The sequence below is a fragment of the Mercenaria mercenaria genome, chromosome 18, assembly GCF_021730395.1.
Source record: "Mercenaria mercenaria strain notata chromosome 18, MADL_Memer_1, whole genome shotgun sequence".
Classification (NCBI taxonomy): Eukaryota; Metazoa; Mollusca; class Bivalvia; order Venerida; family Veneridae; genus Mercenaria; species Mercenaria mercenaria.
In genome coordinates this window covers 13,401,827-13,427,804 of record NC_069378.1, presented here as the reverse complement: position 1 = coordinate 13,427,804, position 25,978 = coordinate 13,401,827, and the positions used below count along the sequence as shown (strand labels likewise).

The window sequence follows — 25,978 nt, the reverse complement described above, 5'->3', positions numbered from 1 at the left end:
GTTAGATTTCTTTTTGTTAAATGTTATCAAAATCACAACTATCTGAAAATAAAACATGTATTAAACAATGCTAGTTTTAGTCTTTTTTCAATTTCGTAATCGTTGGGATAGCGTTGGCATCTGATGGAGGGCCAACGATGAGTGTAGGATATCAGTTGTTGGTCCAATGGAGGGCCAACGATGAGTGTAGGATACCAGTCGTTGGGCCAAAGGTGTACCAACCGTTGGGCCAACGTTGCGCCAATTAGCAAAATGGCGTTGGGCCAACGTTGGACCAACCATGATAGACGAAAAAATGCTGTTGGCCCAATGGAGGGCCAACGATGAGTGTAGGATATCAGTTGTTGGCCCAATGGAGGGCCAACGATGAGTGTAGGATACCAGTCGTTGGGCCAACGGTGTACCAACCGTTGGGCCAACGTTGCGCCAATTAGCAAAATGGCGTTGGGCCAACGTCAGAAATCTTCGTTGGGCCAACGAAGAGTCTGCCGTTGGCCCAACGTTGGGCCAACGCATGTCTGCTATCTGGGATTCTGGCTTTGCGTTTATGTAGAGAGCTCACACTCGTCCCAATGTCTTAGTTAAAGCGTTGGTGGACATCTTGGAAGAAACAAACAGTTTCGAGAGGCCTTTTGGTACATTGCTTGCCAGAAAGTATTCTGCTTTAAATGAAGTTCGAAAATACATACTGGTTAAGAAAATAAAAGTTGAAAGAAGCGGACTAAAACCTTCTATTGCAAATTTAGCTCCAAAATAGTATCACAAAATAAGCCCACAAATAAGGCTCAAAGCCCCAGGTAATATAACCCGTCGACCATTTCAATAGAGTGACACTAAATTGAATGGGAATCTTACACGGACTAGCTTACAATTTGTAATAGTTTCTATACTTGGTTATGTATCAAGCGCCCAGTCTCAGTATATAGAAGGAATTCAGTTAAGCCCAAATACACGCTGACTCATAAATTAAGTGTGTGTGTGTGTGTGTGTGTGTGTGTGTGTGTGTGTGTGTGTGCGTGTGTGTTCGGGTTTAACGTCTTTTTCAACACTTTTCAGCCATATAAACGACGGTGTCTACTTGTAGCAGTGGGCACAATGCCCAACTTTATAGTCTGCCTCACTGGAATATCACGCCGTAGACACGTGACATGATACCCCACCCAGTCACATTATACTGACACCGGGCTGACCAGTCCTAGCACTACCCCCTTAATGCTGAGCGCCAAACGAGGAAGCTACTAGTACCATTTTTACGTCTTTGGTATGACGCGGCCGGGGATCGAACTCATGACCTCCCGCACTCGAAGCGGACGCTCTAGTGTGTCTGTAGAAAAATGTCTTTCTTTGAGAGATAAAAGCGCGTGTTTTCAGATGTGAATTAAGACCACTATTAATAGCATTTCCAGTTTGGAAACGCACGGTTTTGACCTTCAGTAAAATGAAATAGAATAACCTGTTATCAAAGATTTGATAAGACATCCAAAAATAGTTCACCGACAATACATTGAAGAGGTTTGTTTTATATTTCATATTTTATATGAATTTTAGCTGCAGATTTTATTATAAATTACGTTCGTAGTCTTCGTTTGTTTCTTTTATATATTCTATACGATATTGTTGGTTTAGGTTTAAGATACAAGCGAGAACATCTGATTTATCAAGGTCGCTATTAAAATCGAAATAAACATATGCAGGACAACCCGAGATTTTGACCGCTACTATTACAGTCACATATATCCTGCGACTGTTTATATCCCCTGAAGGAAACACTGTTTTCTTTAAACTTGTATTGTGCACCAGTGCCCTAGCAGAAATGTACAAACAACTAGAATATTGTTTGACAGCACAGAATGTAAGGCCTAAGTAAAATGAGTATTTTGTTTGCTGCATTATCTCCAAAATCACTATGAAAATACTGTAATCTCAATGGTAAGAACTGCAATATACAAATGTATGGGAAAAAGTACCCTATATCTTGTTTGTGTTACTTTTGAACACGCTTTCAAATTACCAGTTTCTTAAAGCCTACATATAATAATGTTGTAAATACTTCTCTCAAATAATAACAGAAATAAGAATCAAAGCAAGGTATTTTGGTAATAAAATCTACGACAATTCCTTTGAGGCAACAAAGTAAAAAATAGTAGACTCGGTTAAATCTAGTCTGTTCATGAGAGGTAATGTAATGTGTATCACCCCTCTCGTCACCTAGCGGCGGCTCAAACGAAATTCTATTTTATTAAAATTAAATGGGACTCCGTCATGCACAAAGTAGAAGGTAATATAACTCAGAGTCCAAGTACATGGCCACAACACGGCACTTAAACCAGCTGTTGTGATTTTAGTTAAAATTATTACTTGAAAATGTATTCTTTTTCATAGACTTCAATTATGGTATACTGGTGTATAAAAGCATCAATCTGCCTACTATCTATAGGGTTCATAATGCAATGTCAAATTTTACATATTTTAATACTGTTACGTCCTGATAGGCAAATGCCTAAATTTAGTTTGTAGGTGACAGTTGGAAAACATGCAGTTTAACGTGTAACTCTCTTAGAATATACTTTCGTACACTCGCGCATTGTATTGTCACTTGTGTGTTTTTAGATATTCTTTCTGTGCAAAGCAATATTTTTTAATTGATATATTCTTTTACAGAGAAATGGGGTACATATATTTGCTATTTGCCACTTTAGCTGTGGCAAATGTTACAACAGCAATCGGTGATTCTAGAGGTAAGGCAGTTTACATTATACAGTCATGTATGTTGAGAAACCACCGTGCTATGATTACCGCTATCGTAAAAAGCAGTTAGTGCAGCAGTCCACTAGAATATGAAAAAGCTTGTTGTTGACAACTCCTTACGCTCTTCCACATACCAACACTCCATTATTAATGGATGCTACTATTAATTGTTACTCGAACAAAAGCAAAATATTTATATCTTTATCAATGTTTCCTTAAGCGTAATAAAAGATATAAAAGGGGGTATTCGACGCTGAAAATACTATCTTAATTAAAAAATTTAGGAAATTATTTTATTCTAATAAATATTTGCGTATGGATGTTTTTAACTACACTGTAGTAAAACAGTTTGTGATTTTACAACGATAATTAAAGAGTAATTGCCATTGATCTATTGGTGTAATCTGATGTTATCGAAGCTCTCGAGGATTTAACATCATTGCAAGTGCAAATACATTAACGCCAAAAATAGGTAAAATTACTAAAAGATACATTTGAATCCTTCCTTCCATCACACGTTTCCACAAAAACAGCAGTTTGCTAAAGGTAAAACTTGGCAATTTGAGTTTGATATGGTAATAGTGTAGGCAGTGGCTAATCAAGGAACCGTACACTTCTGAGGTACAGTTAATATGTGTGAGCTATCAACTATAGAAAAAACATGAACCATTTGTTTTGTGAAAATGTCATTTTATTTTAAATGACGAAAAAACTATGCTGTAATACAAGGTTATTCGGATGATGCGATTAAGAAAATGGGTCGTTGGAAAAGCAACGCAGTGCACAATTACATTCGATTACCTCAAATAAGGTTACCTACCTCACTGTCTTAAGCTGAGACTTGTATGGTTATGTCATTCTAGTATACAAGGTTGATATTTTGAAAGTTGCTCATGGTCAGGACAAGAGCGCTTGTTGTGCAGATTAATGATTATCTGATAGTATGTTAAAATATGAAAATAATGCAGTATAAGGCTGATTGTAATTATAATAAAACGCAGAATAACATGCAATATTGTATTAGTCATGCACTTATGTCAAAAATTTCATTATAGTTTTTGTCATGTTATATAAAGCTAGCATAATATGCTATTGCTAATCTCTGTAATAATAATGCAATGTCAGTAAAAGGCTGATTGTAATTATTGTCAAATCATTGCAAGAAGTAACATATTATGCTAAATATTGTGTTAATCATATACAATGTCAGTAAAAGGCTGATTTTAATTAATGTCAAATCATTGCAAAAAGTAACATATTATGCTAAGAACTGTATTAATCATATACAAATTACAATGTCAGTAAAAGGCTGATTGTAATTAATGTCAAAACATTGCAAAAAGTAACATATGCTAAGAATTGTGTTAATCATATACAATGGCAGTAAAAGGCTGAATGTAGTTAATGTCAAATTATGGCAAAATGTAATATGTTATGCTAAGAACTGTGTTGATCATACACCGTTTAACTGGTATTTTTACCTGCTGCTAAATTTTACTATTCTTTACGAACAAATCAGATTCGTAAACATTTGTCTCGTGTAAATTTGCTGTGTAAGGTCAAATAAACCGACAGACCTTGTGATTTCGAAATTTTTTAAAATTGTTTAAAATAAATTCATTGTGTTCTTACCCCAAATCATTAAACTTTTACAGCAGTAAAATAACCAGTTATACGGTACAATGTCACAAAAAGACTGATTCGAATTATCAATATCATAGAAGGGTAGCAGAATGTGCAATGCCAGTACAAGATTGATTGAAAATGTATCATAATCATGCTCGGATTTTAGTTTAAGTAAAAGACATTTTTGCAAAGATAATAATAATACTATGTAATAAGAAAACCACTATAATAATACCAGTGTACATTCACACAATGCCAGTATAAGACTGATTGTAATGAGTGTAGCATTTCAGTTAGTTAATTGAGTATTTATCAATTAGTTTGCGTTTTTTAAATAGGCATGTTAGATTGTTCGGATAAGACTAAATGTAATCACAAGCATTTTTATAGTAATGGGACATGTAGTTACACATACAGTAACTTTGTGAACACTTTCAAGTGCGCAAGCTTTATTCGTAATTGCCAGTGTTAACAGTATTTTTTTTTATTTTTTGAAGGTTTTACTGATATTGCAATAAGTTAGGAGATTGAGAATCTAGTCATTAACCAAGTTTACATGAGTATTTTTGATATGCTTTATATTGCACATTTAGTTTTTGTTGTTTTGTATTAAAATTTTTGTATTAAACTGTCCAGTTCATCTTTCACTTCTGAAGTCGGGGTGGGTACGCAACTTAGACATATTGCTTAAGTTGCTTGTGGCGATTTAGTATTACCCACCTATGTGTGGAGCTCTTATTGGTTTACCGGTTTTTGTAACAGTATTGAACTTTTACTTTTGATTCTTTCGCTATATAAAAAGATATAGTTGTTTTTTCGTCATTTGAAATAAAATGACATGTTCACCGCTAAATAAAATCTGATACCCTTATTTCTGTAATGTATGCTGTGGTTACATTTTTTTCAGGCCTTTTGCATAGGATTTTAACGGGTTTCTGCATTCTATTTAATTTAAGGCATTGATTGCACAAGTGTATGGTTGAGAGGTTTTCTTTATATACTTGTGCACTTTTCGTGTTGTATATACCGTTACTTTTGTTATTAAATAAGGTGTTAACTATTCACATGACATTGCTAACTTTTATTTACTATGGCCTGTAAATGTGGAATAGTGTGGTTAAGAAATATTTAAATGTGCACCCGATAGTGATTATACCACTTGCCGGTCCAAAAAGATGCCCCATTGTGTTTTGTTGTCATTTTCTGCGTTTCAGTGTCTTTGTTTTATGTAATATGTGATAATTCACGCATCCATATATATAAAGTTGTAGGCCCTCGGCTTTAAGGGGGCTGTGCTCTTCAACATGTTTTTTTGTTATCCATTCTTTGTCTTCCTCTTTTTTTCATTCGACTGTCTAAATGCTGAATGAAGTACAATACTCCGTTTGGATGCTTGAAACTGTTTACTCATATTTATATGTCTAATATCTCCTTAAAGCTGCGTTCACTGGTTTTAAATTTGAAATCATGTAAAATAACATTGAAAAATATGACTTTAATTGAATATTTTCAATATTTGTCGGAAAAACAATCTGCCTAAAATATATAACGATCGTTAAAAAAATAAAAGGAACATATATATCTACTTTTACTGAATAACATAGACGTTGATAAACCTTTATGCTCTCTGTATTTTTTTAATGATTGTACAAATTATGACACGTACCCGAAACTATTTATGAACTATTTATTAGCTGAAAAAATGCGTTTCCTTAAACTATTGAGACACCTAGATCTTTTGTATTCATTAACATTAAAATCTCGTGAGATGCATTGTTTCAATTAATAAAGCATTGCGACTGAACAACATCTTTACCAACACGCTACCTGACCATTACATGTTCTGCCGTACTGTTCCGTACGACGAATACTTAAAATATTCTCAAAAAGTTGCCCCCACCCCCCTTTAAAGAAATAAAGATAATGTTGCCCACCCCGACCCCCCTTTAAAGAAATAAAGGTTAATAAACAATTGCTGAAAGCTACGTTCAACCTAGTTATGTGAGATTTCAGCACTTGGACATTATTGCAAATGCATCGAAACGAAGATATGTAACAGTTCTTTGAAAATGGTGAGTATTTAAAGGTGCTGAACTGTCCAAAAGTGTGGCCCCTTTATGCGGCCCTTTTCCGGAATTCAATGTATATATCAGTAAATTGACAGTTGTTGTGTAGAGTAAATTACATGTTATATATGCTGTTCAATTTTCGTGACTGTGAAACAACTTTTTCTTTGACTCTTTGAAAACATTGAGCAGAGAAACACAGCGCAATGTAGGCCAGTCAAAAATACAAACTGTAGTGGAAAGATATAGCAAACGGGTTGCTTCAAATATCTATCAATAAATGCATTTTAACTATATAAAATATATTATAATGAGGATTGGTTAAAAAGGAGGGAAGGGTTAATAAAAATGGAAAGGCATAACAACTGGGAAATAGAACATAAAAACGGAAAGGTGAAGGTAAGAAATACTTCTTTAAAAAAATGTAAAATTATTTTCGGTTCATGCCTAACGAAATTCAGTTGTCTTTTAAATTCTAGTACGTTTGGTTATTCAATGAAGCGATTTTAACCAAATACTGGGCATTCCAATGATAGACTGACTTATTTCTCTTTAAATCGAGTAAACTTGGTTCAATTATGTTTTTCTTTTATCGTACTGTTGCAAAAACAGAGTTTTTCCTGCATTGTTTTGAATAGGCATAAATGGTTCAAATTATTTTAGGTCAGTTCAGTCGGTATTTGTATCAGCCCAATCAACAACAGTCTAGAGGTAAGTCCGATAGTTATTGAGCAATCATAATTTTATTTTATTTTTAATTTTAATTTTATCAATTTGAAATAAAACCCATCTCGATTAGCACACCTTGATTTAAATAATAAAAAGATATAAAATCCCCATTTATCCTTCAATAAGCATATCTATTGATCAGCTAATACAACGTACGAAAGAATGCAATGTGATCTTTTTTATAATTAACATAGTAACAAAATCGATAAAACATATCAGACATTTCTTATCATATACATATTATTGCCAAATTATTTCATTTGATAATAATTTGATATATAACATCTTCGTCAAGGTTTTATCAGCAATGGCAAATGGCACACTTTTATATCACTTTTATTTTGTGTTTTTGTACAGTTCATTTTTGTTGGTTTGATAGTTGTTTGAAATGCACTTCTTTCAGCATGTTGACAACTTACACTATCTTAAGGGGTGTATTATACACATGGTTCGGACTAACTTCTTGTAAACAATGAAACAGATGATTGATATCTACTTCTTGGTGTTACACATAGGCCAGTTAAACAGCATTTCACGAGAAGTAAAATAATATTTTCAAACACTAGAGCAGTCAGGATATTCTGTCATCAAGATATAAAAACTTTACTTTAAGCTGAATTACTGATATTACAGACCACTGTGCACACCATCCATGCAAAAATGGCGGGACTTGTGAAAACCATTCACATTCTTACAAATGTTTGTGTCCTCGTGAATGGACAGGAAGGCATTGTGATGAAGGTAACTTACGTTATGAAAGCTTATTAATAATGTTAAATGGAAAGAAACATATAAAGTTTTTATGGAAAATAGTATTTTGTCTAATTACCAGGTTTCTGGCGAAACACACTGAATAACAAATGATTTAACCAGCAATTATCACGCTTAGTTACTGCCAGGGGTAAGGCATGCATGTCTTGCTTGTCTACAATTAATATTAAAATGCTGCTAATGTGTCTCCTTGTCGACCGTAAAGACGAATTTTAAATTTAATTTTTCCTGTAATTCATCTACATATGTGCTGTATCCGTTCTTTGTCAAAACTCTTACATGCACTAACTTGGGATTGTACTATACCAGTTGCAGACTACTGTGCAAGTAATCCATGTCACCATAATGCAGTTTGTACAAACAACCATTACAGCATTTTTCACCATAGTGGATATACGTGCACATGTCCGGCCGGGTGGACTGGAACAAATTGTGACACAGGTATTTTCTTATTGCTTACGTGTTTACTTTAAGAAACTTCATTAAAATTAAAACTCTCTGTAACAGATATATTCAATAAGCATGTACAACCAAGAGGGTTTTGCGAATATCAGGTTATGATCCGAAAGAAGTGCATAGCACCTACGGTGGTAGGAAAATATGAAGAAATTTCAGTATATATTTGACACGTGTACCAACGAAAAATTGATATTCATTAGACAACACATCTTGTTGTCTCTTACTGATGTGCATGTATACACGTGTAAAAGTGTAAAGAGCGAATTATACTGTGATACGAAATTTGTAAAAATCCAGATAAAAATCTGTTTTTCTACTAATAAGACTTGTTGGGCGACCTGTGGTTTTCCTTTCTTTTCTATTTAATTGATCAATAATCATATCAGATACTGATGAATGTGTCACAAACACCGACTGTAAAAACGAAGCGACATGCGTAAACACTGTAGGAAGTTTCGACTGTCGGTGTAAAAGTGGTTGGACTGGATCACAGTGTGATAACGGTAATACAACATACCTGTATTTATTATTGTAGCTATAACCTCTGCCAGACGAAATTGCACTTCTTTTGTTCACTTTTAACTCGTGCTAGTGATCATATTATATGTCTGTTTTCATAAAAATGTAAAGGTCCATGAAAAAGGAAAATTATATACTTAACGTATGTGTAAGTATACCTGTTTATAATTAATTATAATTTATAATCGACAGCTTTTTGTACATTTTAGTATCTTATACTTTTATATTTCTCCAACCCATTGCTTTTTCAACTATAAATCAGCAATTTGTTCCAATTCAAAACAGATACAGTAGTTTCATTGAGCTTATAGAATTTCAACATTAATTGAGAAAATTGTCAATATACATTAAGATCTTAAATCCACTCGATGAAACGTCGTTTTGCAGATGTGGACGAATGTGCTAGCAACTCGTGGCAACATTTATCCTCATGTATCAATACTCCCGGATCATTCACCTACAACTGCTCCTCTGGATGGACTGGACCAAACTGTGAGACAGGTCAATGTTTTTATACAGATTTTGCTTTTGTTTTAAAATTTGTTATGAATTAGTTATGTTTGATACTAGATTCTGTATTTCAGCAGATAACGTGGCCGTTGAAACAGGGGATTTAATGGTATTGATAGGAATGATAGAATTTGCAAATTGTGTAATAATGGACATGTTGGGACTGAGTATCATTTTTTATCTGCTCCAGATATATGCATATACGAAAAAAGGTGTTTTTTTAAAAATATTTCTTGGCCTACTATATGTAAATTTAATAGTACAGTCAAACCTGTGATAAAGACCACCTCTAAACAGAGACAACCAGGCTCTAAATACCACATGTTTTGTTACCCATTTTAACATTTACAGTGTATTTTAAAATGTGAATAAAGACAATCTGCCAATAAAGACTACATTTAGGCTCCCCTAAGGGTTGTCTTTATAGACGGGTTTGACTGTATTGTAAGTTCAAAAAGTATGCAATACAAATTTACAAAGTACATAAAGAGGCATCCGATATTAGAAAAAAAATCTTTAACATATACAAAATGCATTTTTATGAAAAATATAATTTATCCTTATGAACATGCTTGTGTTTCTTATGTAATTAGATATGTGTAATGTATTACATGCTATTTAAGACTTGTGAAATATCTTGATATGCTGATATTGTCTTGGCCATATTTCATGTTAACATGGCCAATAGCTTTGTTTATTTTTTTTTTCTTGCATTTGTTTATTTTCAACCACTTGGTCATTTTTAGTGTCATAAATACATTCTACGCCAAATTTTGTGGAAAAGAAAATGTTTTAAAAAATCACCAAAACTGTTGGCGAGTGGCTTTAACATTTATTGATAGCCACAAATAAGCAAAACTGGAAATATATCGAACATTTTCATGTCCTTGATCATCATGGTCGTATATTGCAGATGTTGACGAGTGTGTAAATAATCCATGCCAACATGTGTCATATTGTACTAATACACCGGGATCATACATCTGCACGTGCTCTTCTGGTTGGACAGGACCCAACTGCGACTTAGGTTGATATAGACTTCAGATCAGTTTATTTTTGTTATTGTATAAAAGCGGGGTAAATCATCAGGACATAAGATACCCTACAGCAAGGTTTAATCAATATTACTTAATTTAATTATTACTTTGAAGTCGCATCCACGACTTCTACACATTTTATAACATAATCGTCAAGAGCATTACCCGGGAAGCACAGGGTTAAACCATTTTATTGCTAATACCTCAGTCACGATGCAGCTAAAATCCCAAGGAGTCTTGTTTATTTCAGAAAGAGAAATTAGTTATCGAAAACGGGAATTTCAAAAATGTATCTATAATACGCAGTTTAAAACAGATAACATATATGACTCAAATGTCTCTGTTCTTGTCATTGAACTGAATGGTATAATAAAATAGTATTAAGCTGGTGCTAGGGGACGTGACGTGTTGCACATTTTATAATCAATAATCAACAGACTTATTCCAACAGAGGCTGCAGTTTGTTCTTTACTTGCTTGCGTTGTATGCTTCCAAAGGGAATTTTTATATAGCATTATCGTTTGCATTGATGGCTCTGTTTTGAATACAAGCTGCCTTAGATTAAACTGTCTCTATATTTTCTAAAATGACTAGAAGAGACCTGCCTTGGTTTAATGTGGAAACAAACCTGTAAAATTTCCTTATTTATCAAAAACGTACTTAAAATTGAAAAAGACAATGTTTTCTCAAGTTCAAAGTTGTAAACAAAGTCTCAGCGTAAATCGTGTTATGTCAGAAATGCACTTTTCAATTTTTGTTTGTTTGTTCTTGTTGGGTTTAACGTCGCACCGACATAATTAAAGGTCATATTGCAACTTTCTAGTTTTTAATAGTGAAGGAAGATTACATGTGTCCCTCCGTGTATTATTTCATCACGGGCGGGCACCTGGATAAAACAACCGACCTTCCGTAAGCCAGTTGGATGGTTTCCTCACATGAAGAATTCAACGCCCCAAGTGAGGCTAGAACACATAGGTGAGGAGCAAGTGATTCGATATCGGCGACCTTAACCACTCGGCCACGGAGGCCCCTTTTTCAAGATGTATTGTTTGAATAATTAAGCTACATGACACACGTTTCATTGTAATACCGAAACTAGTGAACACACCAAATTGTTAAGGCCATTGACTTCGATAAAAATACTGCTGGGGATGTAACATATAAATAAGTCAACAAGCTAACTTACGGAAAGTCAATGGTTTTAACCAAGTGCCCTTTTGTGCTTAAAATGATACTCCAAAGGACAACACTACAGATCTTCCACTACCACAAAAGCTAGAAGAGAGGCTATTAAATTTAATGACCTATATTTTGCACTGGTGTGATTTAATTCCAAACTGAAACAGAACTTTTGAGACAGTTCATAAGTCAAATTAATTGACATCTAATATTGCTCAAGAATTTCATTACAATAGATTATTAATAAAAATCCGAAAGACATTATTCATAAAATCGCTATCTGCACTTATATTTTCTTAAATAATAGAAGTACTATTAATAATCTGCTTGAATGTTTTCTCATACAAAATACAGTTGAAACTCGGTTTGACTTAAACTAATATTTCATGAACTTGCGTTCGGGATAAGACTTGAAAACGTATTCGAGATAGCCAGAAATTTGGTTCGAGAGATCGAGTTCAATAATATATATATATATATATATATATACCTTATATATATATATATGAAGATCTGCAAAAGCAGTGAAACCGGTCGAGTTATTCTATCTTTGATCCTATATTTGTAGATGTTGACGAATGCATGAACAACCCGTGCAAACATAGTTCCCACTGTACCAATACCCCAGGATCTTACACTTGTAGCTGTTTATCTGGCTGGTCTGGATCCTTGTGTGATATAGGTTAGTATCGTCATCTAATTCTTCGTTATTCACAATCATTCCTTATTTGATTCATACGGGTTAACCGTCACTTTTGACAGCATTTCGTGTTTCAGATTTGTGAGCAATGGAACTCGGTATCCCAATACCCAACGTATCGAGCGTTAAACTTCAAGATAACCTTAGTTCGACTTAAACTAATATTTCGTGAACGTGCGTTCGGGACAAGACTTGAAAACGTATTCGAGATAGCCGGAAATTTGATTCGAGAGATCGAGTTCAATAATATATATATATTATAAGCTTATTATCACTCCTGAAGATCAGCAAAAGCAGTGAAATCGTTTGAGTTATTCTATCTTTGATCCTATATTTGTAGATGTTGATGAATGCATGAACAACCCGTGCAAACATAGTTCCCACTGTACCAATACCCCAGGATCTTACACTTGTAGCTGTTTATCTGGCTGGTCTGGATCCTTGTGTGATATAGGTTAGTATCGTCATCTAATTCTTTGTTATTCACAATCATTCCTTATTTGATTCATACGAGTTAACCATCACTTTTGACAGCATTTCGTGTTTCAGATTTGTGAGCAATGAAACAACCGGGATACTCATTGATATGATTAAGTTTAAAAGTTTCTCCTTATGTAAGTTTCAATTTCATATGGAATTATAAGAGAAAGATGAATCACTCAAAATATATTGTTTTTCAATCATGTTGACACAGCTTTTCGGAGGTTAATTATACCAGATATTATATGAGTCTTCTCTAGTTTGCTTTGAAAAATACCCAAATGTCCCTGGCTGAAATAAAACCATGCTACCTAAATTACAATTCATAACACCTATTCTTGCTTATGTTTCAAAATTGAAACTAAAAGTCATACAATACATACATATCCAGATATTAATGATCTTATTCAGATATTGATGAATGTGCGTTATATCACTTTTGTCAAAACGGGGCAACATGTACAAATTCTCCTGGTTCTTTCAATTGTACATGCCTGGCTGGATGGACCGGTACACAATGTGGACAAGGTAATATTATTATCACCGGAATTTAGCGGAAAAGTGAAGGACTATTTATACACCTGGCCTGCTTCGTTTGGCCCTTATTCATGCAGCTTTGATTTTTTATATATATAAATTTACAATAGCATCTTTATATTTTACCTAACATGCCTTCTGTTGTCATTGCGTGTGTTAGGGATTTACCTGGATGTGATATCTTTTATTTACGTTGTCATGCGACTTTAGATCATGGTGGGGTAACAGTGCAGTTTACACTCTCCAGTGGTATTTTGTCTCTTTTTCAAGGCGGTGCCTCACAGTGTTCCTTTATTTGTTCGTTTTGTCCTCAAGTGTGTATGTGTGCGTGCGTGCCTGTTTGTGTGTGGATCTTTGGAGGCTGCGTGTTGGAACGTTGCTTTGTCTGTTGGATATATATCTAGTTATCTAACTATGTCAGAATAATACTAAGTACATGTACCAAAGTAGAATAAAAAGCAAAATATATGTTTTGTAAATTTACTTCTCCGCATTAAGGTACAGGCTTTAGAGGGCAGATTTTAAATAATTTTTTCATGATAAATTGAACATATCAATTATTATTTCCTAGTTTACTTAGTATTATTTGATGATATAAATCTATGTCTAGGATATACCTTAGGTTATTTAAGAAATAACAAGTTCCCAAACGTGGTTTATCGTAGAATAACCCGAGTTTTGAGTTCTTATGCGTAAGATACCACGAAGGCCGTAGGCCTGAGTGACATATTGTTTCGCATAAGAACGAAAAACTCGGGTTATTCTATGATAAATCACACTTGGGAACTTATTATTTCGATTCTAACACGACATACTAGTATCAACAGTGTTAGAAAAAAATGGTAACTACTTTTTACGACCGCGCTACTCACTTGGATCGGATGACGTCATTGCACGCGAGTGGTATATTGCAGAATAACCCGAGATAGATTTTGCTCTACATGTATGTAGGTTATTTGCTGGTCGTGTTAGAATATCACATATTGAATGATTAAACAATTCTATGAAATTATTATAATATATTTAAGCATTAATATTTATTTTGCAGTAATGAATCAGTGTGACAGTTCTCCGTGCAAAAATGGAGCATCATGTTACGGCAATCAGACTATGTACACGTGTCACTGCCCACCTAGGTACACCGGAGCATTTTGTGAAAAACGTAAACTTGATTATTTTAAAGCATTTCCTATGTACGTAGAGAAAAATAACAGCATGTATCATTGCCTATAGAGCGACCGGTACACCGTACCATTTACTCTTTAAGTATCATTACAATTGCAAATGATATCCAAATTAAACCGATACAATTATGACAACAATATTTAGAGTCTCTATAAAACTTTAAATAAGATTTTGTTGTGAACCGCAAAATGTAAAAGCTTCAATGTTAACATTGTAATACGTAAAATTTACAATAAAAGGTCATGTTAACAAGTGAAAGGGAAATATTACATAAACATTAGAAATCTGATTACTTGATTCCATGCCACATGAACGGAATATGATTGACATATCAACGATAAATCACTTGCGCAATTTGTAAATTTGTCGATCATGTTCTGTCGTTTATTTTGCAATTAATCCGGTAAGTATAAATTGATTTCTTCACATGGTCTGTTTAGATATATACTGAAACGTAATAAAGCAGTACAGGCTGTATGCCAGCTGACACGACATCTTTCTAGCTAATTTTCAGATCATTTCGAGAAATGAGTCTATGACCTGTTCATATGCATTTCTGTTAATCGAAACAGGAATTAGATTCTTACCTGCAGAAAAATCGTATTTTGAAATATGATTATTCCATTAAAATTAAAAAAAGGCAATATCATCCCACGGTGCGGATATTCAGCCTATGACCAAATCAGAACTGTTCAACCCACTTGACCCAAAGATGAGTAAAGCATCAATGCAAATACGAGCATATGCCGCAACCATAAGGGACTATCTTTAAAAACTTAAAACCTACCTAGGTTACAGACTACAGCTCTGTTTCAAAACTAATGTTTTAAACCTTTCATATAATACCGTCTAACCATACACTCCTGTTTCAAACTTCATGGCAATCATGACCGGCAGCCTACATATTGTGTAAAGATTAGTGGACCTCGCTTATTATTTTCATATTCTTTTAACGATATAATTTCAAGAATAAAAATCACTCAAAAAAAAAAAAGAAAAAAGAAAAGACTGTCCTCAGTAGGGAGCGAACCCGCTGCCCTGACAAAAACAGATATTTCTGAACCAGCGCCTTAGCTCTCTCGGTCACCGTGGTAGTTGACGTTTAGACTGAGAAGTTTTATTATAACTACTGATGATATCTTCAGTTTCCCGGCTCTTTTGGTAAATGTTTGTGCTCGGATTTATTCTCGTATTCCTCGGACAAGCAATTTGTGTTGAAACGCTCGGAGTAAGTCCTTTTTCGTTTTTGTGGGTGTGTGCAGGGCTTCCATCTTGATCTTTTGTGCGAATGACGTCATTCAATTATGGGTTCTTCCGAGTTATTACGAACTGTCATCGGAAAGACTCGCCAGTTAAATATGTAAACACTGTCAATATTTTGTCATCCATACAAAATACTAAACAGCGTTTTGCGGCGATTATTTTTCGAAGGATAAAGTGTCAACAAAGACCAAAAATATGCTGTTTCTGTACCATATAGGGAGCTCTACAATCTGATAATGTTTCGTGGTCTTCTTTATAAGGAAAATAATTGGACTTAAGTATTTTTTTCAAATCTTAACCCTTAATTATCCGTATTATTCAGCAACAAAACATATTGGATGGCTAAATGCTAACAAAAAGATACTGTTTAACCTGTAATATAAAGTATTTGGAAAACCATTGGAACATAAATTATTTCAAAAGGGTAGCCAGAGTAAGGATGATTATATATAAGGTTTGTAGAACGTTTTCCAAACACAGTAATTTTGACAAAAGATATTTCCACTAGTGTGTCTGCTGGTCCGAGACATAGACACCTTAGAGTACTTTTATTGCTCAATGTAGGGGTTTGCACCTTTTTCAAATTTAAAAAAAAAATTGGAATCATGAAGTTTCAGGTTGTACCAAAAATCATACTTGACGGAGTAATGTTACTTTCTTTGGTTCTTCGGGATATCGGGTTCATTTAATTCTTACTTTATACTGGCGTTGATAGAGGATGCTCCATGGCATTTCTTTGTTCTATTCAAGTTTGCCTTCTTTCGCAGAAGACGTATGTGCAACCAATAACCCATGCCAGAATAGCGCAAAGTGTACCACTGATCAAAATGGCCAGTACACATGCAACTGTTTGTTGGGATGGTCAGGTCATCACTGCGATATAGGTAAATTTTTTTTGTTTTTTTTGTTTTTTTTTTTTTTTGTTTTTTTTTTTTTTTGTATTTGGTTGAACTTTGTGGATAAACATACCTATAGTTCAAACATCTTTTTTATCCAATGACAAGCGAAGGGTTTTCAAAAAGGTAACCAACTTATTTTCATATTATTTCATAACTGAAAAAAACTGGTCCACTTAATCAGGAAGTAGTACAAAATTAATGAGTATTCATTATTCTGCCTACTATGGACTTCCCACATTCAGGGAGGCGGAGCAACTGCCAAAACAGGGACTGCATACAAGCAACAATATGTCTATACAGGTGTAATGAACGGACTAAGTATATGAATATCAAATTGTGTTGGTTTTTTTTTTGTTGTTTTCTTCTTTTTAATGCAAGCTCCTTTCACTCTTTGTATTATCTCCACGATTTTATTACAGCATTGACCGATTTTAATACAACATTGACCTGGAAGTGCACTAAATGTTGCTGTTTATAATATAATATATCCAAATTTTCCTATTGTTCATTAAATTCAAATGTAAACCGGATGTCAGTTATCTCTACTTGTCTAAAAATAAACCAGAGTGCGCTTACTTTTCATAATGCTTACTTTTCATAATGTAAAATTGTGTTCTACAAACTACTCGATAAGTGAGTCGTCTACACCTGCCTACCATGTAATACATTGTTATTGAAGTTGTTCATTCGACTGTTCCCGTGTTAGCGTAAGCCGGTGTTACATGTAGCGGTTGTTCGGGATGTTCTCTTTCCGTTACTGTTCTTAGACAAGGTTACTCAAAACGAGTATTCTAAACATTTTGTTTTGTTATTTTCAATGCTTCCAATTTTACTCTTAGATTTTTTATATGTGTTTTTAAAAAGTGTTATCTAAACAATTCCTTAATTTTTTGTATCGTTTTGAAATGACGCACTGTTGTTATACATAAACACAATAAGAGATGTCACTATATCTATATATTAAGTGACAAACTTCAATTCTTAAGAGAAGGTATCGAAATTCTTTTTGTGCAAAGGTTAAAAATAAAGTTTTTCGTTGGACAACAGTTAATTCGATTTTTGTCATAGAGGATGTGTGTGCAACCAGAAACCCATGTCAAAATGGCGCGATGTGTACAAATGTTCAAAATGGCCAGTACACATGCAACTGTTTGTCAGGATGGTCGGGTCTACATTGCGAAACAGGTAACAAATTACCAGGTTGTTTTGTTGAACTATTTACAATTTGAAAGAATAAAGGACACAATATAGAGCAATTTAGCCTAAATCGTATTTTTACTACTTTACAACTAAATTGTTAATTGCACTGTTTTTCACTGAAATCCTCTACGTTACAGAAGCTTCAATGTGTGAAAAACGGTCACGTTGCTTACATGCTGAATTGATTTGTTCTAATCTTTTTCCAAGAATAGTAGGTTATGTCAATTATTATAATTATACTTGAAAGGTATACCAAATAAGTGCGACCACCTTTGCTCTCTGGAGTCTGTAGTAACAGCTACATCTGTTAACAATGCAAAAGCTGCTACTTGTACTACATCCTTTGCTTCTAACGAAGCCCTTCTCATGCAATGCTGCGAGGTTGATGAATCAAGTCATTGGATAAAAGGACCTAAGGTAGAAGCTATGGTGATATTTTTTTTTCTAAAGTGATACTGTTTCTAACTTTACTACGTGCATAAATATTTTTGTATTTTTGCATTTTTTTTCTTTACTTTTCATGTGTCTTTAACATATGCAGGTATTAGTTTCATTACAACTTCTGAATACTTTTACAATTGTTAACAGATTGCTAACAGATTGAGTAAGTATATTTATACATTCAGACATAAGAGACTGACCATTTGAACTTTTTCGGAACTTAAAAACCAGTATACTTTTTTTTTCAGAGTAGACCAAAGGTTTTTTTCTCTCAAAATATTTTTGTTATATTTATTTTATTTTAATAAAACTAACAAGCGCAATGGAGACATATATTCTGTGCCGAGTAAATTGCCTAATTCCACATGTAATAACTGAATGCAATTTGACCTAAATTACAAGTCCTTATTTAATAAACTTCTCTAAGCAAAAATAAGTAAAAAATGTAAAAAATCAGTGGCATTTACTTTTCATATACATAACTTACATAATTGATACCTAAAAGATAAATGAGCACCAAGGGGCAAAGTCAAAGTTGAACAGTGTGTTGCATGAAATAGATGTTTATGCCTGTGTGAGCAGTTTCATTACTGGGTTATAAGTGGGTATAACGGGATGTTTTCGGACTTGATCATGCGCCCAGCACCTGTGATATAAGAGGGTGTGGGGGACTACTCGAGAAAGAACCTCATCCTGCAATATTGGTATTTTAAACACTAAATCCTGCTTTCTGTTGACTTTTAAGAAGTTGTCATTTATATAACGAACTGAAGTTTCACAAGAAGAAAAAAATTGTATAATAAATGTATTTTTTATTATAAAGATTGAGTTACTTTTAGTTTGACTCGAGTGACATAATGTTTACCAAAGTAGTGACTCGGTGTTAATAATAAATCCTTTCATCCTGCATTGATACATTCAAGCCATAGCTATAAAAATCGGCAGGTTACACAGTGTAAAATTTACAACTTTTGAAGACAACTTTTTTTCAGAATCTTGTAATGAAACAATAATCAATCACTGTATGGGATGATGTAACTAAGAAAATGAATGGTCAACCAATATTGTTTTTTAACTAGAAACAAGAGGATTATAGCCACATTTCGAATAACTTCACAGCATTGAGGTAGAAATAACAACTAGATGCTGTCTTCCTACTTCCCTCTGAAGTCTCCACACTTCTCCTTAAACATGCTAAATGAGCTTGAATGAGAAGTGACTTATCCCAAAATTGGACATAGCTAACACCTAAAGAGTTAAAAATCCTAAGTTTTTTGTCTATGTGTTTGAGAGCTGTTCTCAATAAATTAGTCATCTTATTTCCAGACAGTGTTGTAATAGTTCTGTATGAGGGGGTAGGGGCGGAGGGGGGAGTACGGGGGTCCTCCCCCCTTAAATTGTTGCTAATTGTGCATGCCAAATCCTAAATTCTAAGGGTATTTCAACACTGAAAATAATGGTTATCGATTACTTTAGGTGTGAAAACTTTGAAAAAAGTATTTAAGGTAGAAGTCCTTCTTATGGTGCAAGATCCTAGTAAGAACTATTACTGCAGGTTTTGAATATTTGAACAGCAAAATGCTAAATTCTAGCAAACCTTAAGGATATAATTATCAGTTTGGTCTTGTAAATAAGAAGGAAATGTATATATTATACCCAAACGATTGTGGCCCCCTCCTCCACCTCCCTGATCTTACGCCTATGTGTACAGTATAAATTACTGTTCATATACTGAAATTTTCGGTATAAAATATTGCAGTCAGAATTACACTTCACAGCTTTTATACTTTCAGATCAATCTTGTACTCGTCTTCAGTAGTGTTCAATTTCTAAATATTGATGAAACGCTGTTTTCCTTTAAAGTGGTTTATAAGATTTTGGTCAGCTAATGGATTTGTTTAAAACTTAACAAACTGATAATGTACACTTATTTAAGTTCCTTGAGTTCTAAATATACCTCAGATTATCACTGGAAGCATTATTCAAATTAAACTTGATTTTCTGATCCTTGTTGCCTAACCAAAATAGCTTTTTTAGCATAGCATAAGTTTAAATTGAATAAACATATTTGGTTTAAACATATTTATTTATCAAGATATGCATGACATACAACATCCATACGTATAACAACCATACAATACAAAAATCAAGAAAAGTGGATTGAATTGAAAGCTGCTAGAGCTTACAGTAATTCTCTCCACTTTTGATGCCCAGGGACTAATGCGAATATAAGCACTATTGCATTAAAATTGTTAATGTTTGCATTGACAAGTACATATTTTGCCAAAATGGATAAAAAATGCAGGTTTATAAGATTACTTTTACCTGAGTAAACCTCCCATTGTGTATCACAACCAAGATAGATTGAAAATAGATGAATTCCGAAGCTACACGCTGTTAAAATTTGCCTTTTATTTCAGGTAGTTGAAATAGTCCAATATTTTTCAAAACAAATGTTAAACTAAAATTCAAAAGACATATACCACTTTTGATATAATATTGTATCGAATGGAGGTTATCGGAAAACTTTAAAACAAATGTGATAAAATATACATTGACAATAGGGATCACACTCAATGTGATGAGTGTTTTACTTCCTTAAATAAATTTCTAACAGAATATATGAAAACTGAAAACTGTTATAAAATGTGTGTGTGACCTTTCATAATAAAAAACAAGTGTTATGTCATGATATACACTGACGAGAAAAAGAAACGCCTCATTCAAAGTTATTGTTAACCATGATTCAAAATAAAATTAGAAAACAACAATTCAATTCGCAAATCTGATGATGTAAAAGAACAGGTGGTTAATTCGACAGTATTTCATGGTTGCATTATGCTTCAAATCATGAATTTTAGTAGACTGGTCAGAGGAGTTTCTCTGACACAATCAGTATTGCGTGAGGACATCTCTACTGGCAACCGCAGTAGCAAGACGTCGCTCTGTGGACACGCAACAATTACGTAGTATATACGATGGGATTTTGGCCCACTCTGCTATCAGTTCCTGGACATTGGAAGGCTGCGGTTGGCATTGACGTAACGGCTATCCAAGGTAATCCCAGGCGTGTTCATTTGGATTGCTGTCTGGTGAGCACGCCGGACAAGGCGAAACATCACTTTGCTAGTCTGTAAAAAGTTCCTGCTGACACGTGAAACGTGATGTTGTGGTCTTGTGCAGAAAGACAAGGCTTTGACGTTGACGGACTGTAAGGACAACCAAAAGGCATAATAGCTTGTCGATGTAACGTCTGACTGTGAGATTACCTTGGCACACGGCGAGTTGGGACTTAAACTTATGGCTGATTGACTACCCAGACCATAACACCGCCCCCACCTATGCTGCAGAACGCTATTGTTAGTGTAGCGTTCACGACGTCGTCTGTAGACGCGTCGGCATTTCGCAAGTTAAAACGTGACTCATCACTAAACACAACGTTAAGCCAACGCTGACTGCGACGGTTGTGGGCCAAAATTAGATGTTGGTCACGGTGACGAAGCGTACGAACAAGACATGTAGGGCCTGCGGCAGATTATTTCCCATCCTCTAAGCCGTTTTTTTTTCATTTAGATTTAAGAATACTGCTTAAGCCGGTGCTAGGGGGCGTGGGCAGTGTTGCATTTTCCATTACTGCTCATGAACAGAGTCAATCAAACCGAGTCTGTAGTTTTCACTGTTTGCATTGTTCTCGGTGCTTTGGAGGGCGTCAAGTTTGCGTTTGTAATTGTTCTACCGCACTGACATTACACGCTGTCTACCCGAACGAGGTGTTTCCGTGTCTCTGACACCTCGAAAGAGACAAAAAGACAAGAGACGTCAAAGCGTCTAGCGACATGTTCCTGCATTCACTTACATTCGTGGATGGCCAAAACTTCGACACGCTCTTCGAAATTTAGCCTGGGCATTATCAAAAACTAATTAATTGTCAGAAAATCTCTGAAGATATGGTCGTTTGTCGACCAACGCATGTACCTGTCTGAAATTTGTTCAATAAAACCACATGGTTGACATACTAGGTCTGCATGAGGAAATCATGAGCAGGTACATGAATTCAACCATAAGCTGGATAAAATCCTACGAGTTTCGGTTGGCTGTGTGTGTATCGGTCATGGTACATGTACATTTCTAACATTGCCCAACAACTTAAACTATGTAACGAAAATAAGGCCAACTTTCGATGAGACGTTTCTTTATCTCGGCAGTAAATAGCAGTTTCAAATGATTTGGGAGTCAGATATTTTTTTCAATATGTTGATGTCAGAATACCTTTTCAAGCAAAACCAAAGACCGGATTTAAAACAAATCCTACCCCACCCCCTCCCCCCAACCCAATCTCCTCCACCCCTACCCCCCTCTACACACACACACACACACATGATATCAAATGGTCGGCCTCTAAGCAAACTGCTACACGTTAATCCGTCTTTAGGACGGAATCATAGTTTATCTTAATTGCGATTAATAACGTTTCAATGTTTATTTAAGGTCATGTCACAATGTCAAAGTGGTACGATGACGCCTTACACACCCGTCGCTGCTTATAAGAATGATAGCACACTTGAACAAGACACAGCGGGTGTGCTTACAGGATGCCTCAGTGGTGGTGTAGGATTCGTGGTATTTGTTTACTTATTTTCCAACAGATCTTTGTTATTGTTCTTGGAGTTTCATTAGACAACACTAAGTCTAGCAGTTAGCTAAATATAGAATAAGTGATATAAAGTGACACTTTTATTTCTTTATGAGAGTGTCCATTTATCAACAGCTGCGTCTGCTTAGGAAAGATCAGCCTCATTTCTTTTAGAAGTTTGGATTTCATCGGGTTTATTTGGATTAACTGTCAACAGTTTTTTAAAAGTCCAAATCTGAACAAAGTCATACCAACTTTTTAAACTTACTGGTTAATTAAGGGTTGTTTTGTTAAATGTAGATATATAAAACAAGACATTCTTCTAGACTCCAGAGAAAGTCGAACTTTAACGGTATTTTGAGTCAGTTTAAGTTTTTTTGTTAAAAATGCACTTTTCATAGAAAACAATAACATTTTCGACCATTTCCATAAAATTTCTGACATTGTTACATGTATATTGCTTGCTAGCTTCTAAACGATCCTTATCCAAGCAATAAACAGAATCGAACTTACTATTTTTCTAAATTGTAAAAGTCATATGACAGCAATTTGTTATGACCAATATTCTATTTTTTAATATGCCGTTTTTGACACTTTATTCAAAATTACTTGAGATCTAATAAAATGTTCAATACTTCATATTACTACGCTAAACCTTTTTATATATCATTGCTAGTGTCTAATACTCAAAAAGAAATCAATTAAGCTTTCTTATAGAAATTTAAATAAAAAAATAAGAAAATAATATTTCATTTGAATGGTTTAGAACACTGCAATTAACCTCTTCTTTCTAATGTTTATTTTTGTTGTTTATGAAATATGGCTGCCGAAATGTTCACTGATTACGACTTTATCAGTAAAGCCCCGACGGACAGAGAAAACAATTTGTGCATACTATTTGTGTTCTGTATAAGGAGTCGAAGAAAACTTGACGTATACATAGTTTAACTAATCATTTAATATTTAATGGTATGTGTCTGGGGTTCAAACTATTAAGTTGAATACTGTGTATCGCTTTATTTCAGAAAAACTGTATCTGTTATATTTTTCCAGGTCATCCGACAGGCGTGTTCGTCCGCACCGCACGTGTTCCATGTGAATGGAACAAATACAGGTCTTACAAAAAGCAACCCAGACAATTATCATGTAATACTGTAGTAAGACTTCACTCTGTTACACTTGTTCTTACAGAATTCTCATAACAATAAAACATACACTCTGAATTAAATTTGTTGAATTCTGCTCAACCCGTGGCTAGAGGCCGAGGACAATAGCTTGCATTTCCATTGCTGCTTATGAACAAAGCTCAATCTTACCGAGCCTGCAACAGTTTCATTTATGTCGTGTTGGCAAACCTGTGATGTTCCACCTTAAGTTTTCTATTATCATTTGTCATAGTATGCATGATTTTTGTCTTTGTCAAATACGACGCTGACCGAAATATCATATTATTTAATTCATTAGTCCTGCCATACACAATTGGGTTCTCCTTGGCCGAGTTGTCAAGGCCGCTGACTTTGAATCACGTGCCCCTCATCCATCTTTGTTTGAGTCTCTCACGGAGCGTTAAATTTTTTCATATGAGGAAGCATCCAGCTGGCATGCAGAAGATCGGAGGGTCTACCAGGTGCCCGACCCTGATGAATTAATGCCCGCAGGGGCACTTAGCCTATTCTTCAACCATCTAAGCTGGAAAGTCATATTTTGACCTCTAACTGTGTCGGTGCGACGTTAAGGCACTGACCTTCAAAATTTGGCTTCAAAATTATATTTCTTTAAAACGGATGTTCAATCGTATTTTGAACTAAAGATGCCCAAAAACAAGATAACAACTAGAACTTGTGTCCACAGCCCACTGACGCCCCAATCCTTAGTTTACAGTATACGCCATCCGCACATGAAGGAAGTTCGTATTAAGTTAGAAGCAATTTCAGATTGTATTTAGATAAGGTTGTGCATCTGAGTAACTGTGAATCCATTCCTCCAAAAAGTGTATGAGGAGTTGAACACACCACCTTTCTTCACATGGGCCTATTTTGTGAAATAAAGAATGGACCATAATTCTAAAAATATAGCCAGAGATAAAAGTCTATTATCCGTGATCATCTTCACATCATGGTCCTTCGTCAGTGACACGTTAAAGCACATCACTTTAAATAGTATTTGAGGACTTTGACAGAATATATATATTCTACCAAAGGGCCATAAATGTGGTAAAATACCCACAGGAAAAGTGCTTTTCTTCATGGTCATCTGCACATCAAATTTATTCATCTGTGAAGCAAAGCAGGCTTTTAATCTGTGAGGAGTTGGATCCCCAAAATTTCTTGAAGTACGGACGAACGTACGTTCCGATGTACGGACAGCAGCAACGCTATATGCCTCAACCGAGTCGGGCATCGAGCCCGGACCGCCGCGGCAATTAAACGTTTCCCGCTGTATTTACCAACATAGATCGTTAATTGTCGACATTTACGATTCAGGCAGTTTATCATGCCATGAATATCCTACCACTTTAGATTTCATACAGTTTGCCGGGTTTTAGTGATGAATATAGCCAGTCTATCCCTCTGATCCATGACACTCCGTGCAAAGCATGGTTGCAAATTCATTCCGTGCAAAGCATGGTTGTAAATTATCTAAATACATGTACACTGCTGACTAGCGTACAAATTAAACCAACTATCAGTCAAATCGAGTCTGCAATATTTACTATTTGTTTTGTCCACGTTGCTTCTGGGGAATCTATTTTTCAGATTTTGTTAGGGCCTAATATATTATGCTGTTATTAAGTGATTAAGTATATATCAATATCTATTAAAAAAAAAAACAACGAAAAAAAAAACAGATAATTTTAGGATTTTATTTAATGATAACATCCTTACATCATTTAAATATGTTTCAGCAAATAACTTTTTATTTACACTACAGTATGTTCTTGTTTTTTAATGCCGACCGTAACTTTGTAAATTCTTGTCCGTGCTGAAATTCTGTCA

General features: G+C 34.7%; 1 protein-coding gene across 3 annotated transcripts; it reads left to right on the top strand.

Moving 5' to 3' along the window:
- Positions 1 to 1,454: 1,454 nt before the first annotated feature.
- LOC123538555 (fibropellin-1-like) lies at positions 1,455 to 24,204 on the top strand. 3 transcript variants are annotated; one of them, XM_053530584.1, is made up of 17 exons: positions 1,455 to 1,512; positions 2,662 to 2,738; positions 7,104 to 7,151; positions 7,803 to 7,910; positions 8,250 to 8,381; positions 8,786 to 8,902; positions 9,306 to 9,419; positions 10,342 to 10,455; positions 12,213 to 12,326; positions 12,685 to 12,798; positions 13,236 to 13,352; positions 14,410 to 14,523; positions 16,577 to 16,693; positions 17,756 to 17,893; positions 18,156 to 18,325; positions 22,838 to 22,969; positions 24,036 to 24,204. In XM_053530584.1, the coding sequence occupies exons 2-17, from the start codon at positions 2,666 to 2,668 to the stop codon at positions 24,138 to 24,140; spliced, it is 1,827 nt and encodes a 608-aa protein (XP_053386559.1). In that variant the 5' UTR covers positions 1,455 to 1,512; positions 2,662 to 2,665; the 3' UTR covers positions 24,141 to 24,204. The 3 variants fall into 3 exon arrangements, with proteins under 3 accessions (XP_053386559.1, XP_053386561.1, XP_053386560.1); XM_053530585.1 differs by having other exon boundaries at positions 1,456 to 1,512; positions 17,777 to 17,893; XM_053530586.1 differs by lacking the exon at positions 10,342 to 10,455.
- Positions 24,205 to 25,978: the final 1,774 nt, after the last annotated feature.